Below are 3,932 nucleotides of genomic sequence, written 5' to 3'. Positions count from 1 at the left end.
CCGCCAGCAATTGTATACAAAATAAAACATCCCTAGAAAATGAAATAGAAACATGGTGAGAAATATGTACCAACAGAAGAGTACCTGTGAAGCACTCAAGCAGGGTTAGGTGAGATAGGAGAGACTAGTATGGAAGGGGCTAATAGGAGGCAGAGCATAAGGTGAAACATGGAGAACAGAGAAGGTTAGATAGAGAAGCGAAGATTACTTTAGCAGCTTTACGGGCACATTATGCAGCATGAATGGGTGAGAGCTAAGTATATTCAGAGCATTTAACTAGGTCTAGGGACCAGTGCCTGGAGAAGGACATCATTCTTGATAAAATGGAGGGTCACTGAAAAGGACGAAGACCCCCAATGAGATGGATTGACATAGTGGCAGCAGCAGTGGGCTCTAATATACCAATATTGGTCAGGATGGCACAGGACCGGGCAGTGTTTCGTTCTGTTGTGCATAGAGTTGCTATGAGTTGGAACCAACTGGACAGCACTTAACAGCAACAACAGAGACTTCTTGTTGTGGCATGATATTCATTAATAACCATAGTTCTTTCAAGCACTATATTCTATATTGTGATGTAGTCCCTGACTCTGAAAGCTATGCTTAGGCTGATAAAGGTCATGCTGCTACTTCATGACTTTATACTCCGTTTTTTCCCTCCACTTTAGGAAAAAAAATGCAAGGGAAAGGTTAACATACTAGCCCAAACATTGATGTACTTCAAGAATGCAAAACTTCCTATCAGAAGAGCAGCAACACTCTTTGTAGGTACAAAGAAATTTATTTCATTTCTGCAGTCAGTTGTATCCTACACTCTCCCAAATTGTGCTGTTGAGTATCCCCACATTCTTTGTGAAGATGCTCTTGAAAATACCTTTAGGAGAAAGGAGTCATGTTACGACGTATCTGTAACTACTTGATACTTGGAAGTCCAGTTTTTAAAATCTGCCTGATTATTAAAAGACTTAAGCCTGCCAACTGCATAGATTTTCTAACAATAAAACTGTTAAGTTATTAATTTCCAAGAACAGAAGCCAAACACAGACTCACTGACTTTATTCTGCATTTAGGGCTCTTATCCAAGTACATGGATCACAGTGAGCTCAGGATGAAGGGTACTGACTGGATAGAGGATGGTAAGTAAGTGCTAGCAGCCCTTGGTTTGGGGGTGGACCTGTATCTTGGAAGTCTTCTGAGGCAAGAACTGTGGGTACGGTTGCTTTAATTCATTGTGACAGAGCTGAGACACTGGGATCCAGACGTCTGAATGTTGCAGTAATAAAGCCTTTGGTGTAGTGCTGTGGGTTAATGCACTGACCTGCAAACCTGGTTTGAACCACAAGGTCAGCAATTCAAGCTCACCAACAGCTCCTTGGAAACCCTATACATGGTTGCTATGGGTTGGAACTGACTCGAAGGCACTCAACAACAAAGCCCTTGGTGACTTCAGTTGAATGACTGACCTATCCCAGCTTAGTTTTTGCTTTTAGGAAAGAATATTAGCGTATTTGTCTGGAAACTAGCTTTGATGAATGTTTCAGAGACAGTTCCTGAACATTGTCAAGAATAAGATATTACCTGGAAATACTATCTAATAAATTATGATTTTACCTCCCAAGTACCACAGACTGTACTGCTGTTTTCTATAAGCAGTTTTCCTATAAGGTGGTAATCGATGTTTAATAATCAGAGAAAGCAACCACTAGGCAAGTGGTTTATCAATTGTGAGCAAGTGACAAACTTCTGTGATTATGCAGCTTTTCAGATTTGGCACTTAAAGTTATTTATTTCCACGTAATTAGGCCTACAATTAGAAAAAGTCCATGAGATGCTAAATCTCACAATTCAAGTATTCGTATATACCTTGAGAGTCACTTTGAAACCCTAAACAGTATACTATTTTAAAAATATTAAATATTTTTAAAAACTAGAACCTAAAGCTTATTTAAGAAAGATTATGCACTTCACACCCTCTGCCAGCCCAATCTATCAGGAAGACAGTTTGTCCTCAGGGCTAATAAAAAATATTCAGAAATTTACTGAAGATAATTCTCAATAATCAAAAGACAATGTTGTAGAGGAGTTTCCAGTTCCGGGCTACAGCCAGGAGAGTGAGGTAGGGAAAGCTCTGGTGAGAAGGGAGGGGGATCTCATGAAGGAAACATTCATATACCAGACCTACAGCTCTTTTGGTGAAGTCTTTTGATGCACATAAGTCTTATATTTTTAGTATGACCCACTCATCTATTTTGTCTACTTTTGTTTGTGTAGTTTTCAAAATGTTTGCTAGTCTGTGTATTTTCTGCATTAGAACCCTCACATTTGTCCCTGTTTTTTCATTGATGGCCTTCGTAAATCTTTCCATTATTATATTTTCTTATTGTACCATGTAGAAAAGTTTGACAATACATGTCAATAACAGAAGAAAATCAGGTTAACCCAAAATCCTACTACCTACAGCTAACCATTATTAGTTTGTGAGTATTACCTTTCTTATCTTTTTTCTATGTATTCATTTTTACATATATGGAAAGCAATATGGCGCTTCCTCAGAAGTTTGGAAATAGAAATACCTTAGGATCCAGAAATTCCTCTATTTGGTATTTACCCACAAAAAATACAAGCCATATCATGAGTAGATATATGCACACAAATGTTCATAGCAACACTATTTACAATAGCAAAAAGATGGAGACAGCTTAAGTGCCCGTCAAACAAACTGTGGTACATACACACAATGGAATATTATGCTACCTTGAAGAACAAGGAAACTGTAAGCTATCACATAACATGGATGACCATTATGCTGAGTGAAATTAGTCAGTCACAAGAGGAGAAATACTGCATAGGACCACTACCGTAAAAGACTAAGAAAAAGAACACATACTAAAGGGTGGAGGGATTCTTTTCTGGTTAGCGGGATGTGGAGATTTGGGGGAGGGGAGGGAAGGAAAGGTGAAGCAAAAAGGGTAGGAAATAGACACAGGATAGTTTGGGTGCTAGGGAGGGGGGCAATACACAAGAAGGGGGAGAGGAATGGAAGAATAAGGTGGATGGGAAAACAATTAGGCAGGTTTGCATGGGTTAAGTGGGACAGAGGTAAATAATGATGCACAACCTTGGAACAACAGGGCTCTGGGATACAAGGATTGAGACATGGTTGGAATAGGCAAGAGGGGGAAATAATGTTAAGATGCTTGGCTGTTTTTTGAATCTTGGTTTCCCTTGCATACCATTCTAAAATAGACACTTGAGGGGGAGAGAAAGGAATAGCCAGAAATATCACCAAAGAAAGCTTGTAAGTTCGTCCTCTGGAATTGAATACCATTGGAATACCTAAAATGGGGCTATAATGTGCCCAGTGAAGGAGGCTTCCTGCGAGCCTCTGCATTACATAAGACCATAGGTGGAGTCCTAAACCCCATCCAGAATCATCTGAGGTGGGAAATTTCCACTTGAAAGGCCAAGCAGACTAGCCTGTTGCTGCTTGAAGAACAGAAGATACTTCTTGAAAGAAAGACCAACAGGAAAAATACAAAACAATAACAGCAGTCTGACTGATTACTACAAGAACAAGGAGGTTGCTCTCCCAGGAAACATCAAGGCAAGCGGTCAGGTTCCCTCAGGGCAAACCCTCTTCCAAGACTAAGACTCAATGGGAATACATGCTCTGATTGTTGACCACGCTTGACACCAATAAGGGGAAGTGAGTGAAAAACAGCAATGAAGTGGTGAGCTAAGCCCTACAATGTTCAATAGACTTCTGTGAACCTGGGTGGAGACCTGGTTGGCCAGCAGTGTGGGAAGACTGTGACGTAGCCATAGAGGACTAGAGTGAAGAGTGAAACGTCCAGTTGATAAGATGAGAGGGCATATGCACAAGAACACCCACACTTGCAGATAATACCCACTTGACGTGGCTTCAATGACTG

General features: G+C 40.3%; 1 protein-coding gene across 1 annotated transcript in view; it reads left to right on the top strand.

Annotated features, from left to right (window-relative positions):
* MROH8 (maestro heat-like repeat family member 8) overlaps positions 1-1,570 on the top strand; it is a 168,115-nt gene extending 166,545 nt beyond the window's left edge. The window contains exons 19-21 of the mRNA XM_006874735.1: positions 669-768; positions 1,071-1,136; positions 1,491-1,570. Of these exons, the coding sequence (XP_006874797.1) occupies positions 669-768; positions 1,071-1,136; positions 1,491-1,570 (246 nt within the window). The remainder of the gene's footprint in view (positions 1-668; positions 769-1,070; positions 1,137-1,490) is intronic.
* The last annotated feature ends 2,362 nt before the right edge of the window (positions 1,571-3,932 follow it).

The sequence above is a fragment of the Chrysochloris asiatica genome, unplaced genomic scaffold (genome assembly GCF_000296735.1).
Source record: "Chrysochloris asiatica unplaced genomic scaffold, ChrAsi1.0 scaffold00296, whole genome shotgun sequence".
Taxonomy (NCBI): Eukaryota; Metazoa; Chordata; class Mammalia; order Afrosoricida; family Chrysochloridae; genus Chrysochloris; species Chrysochloris asiatica.
Note: the sequence above shows the minus strand (reverse complement) of the source record. Positions and strands in the feature narration are given on the sequence as shown.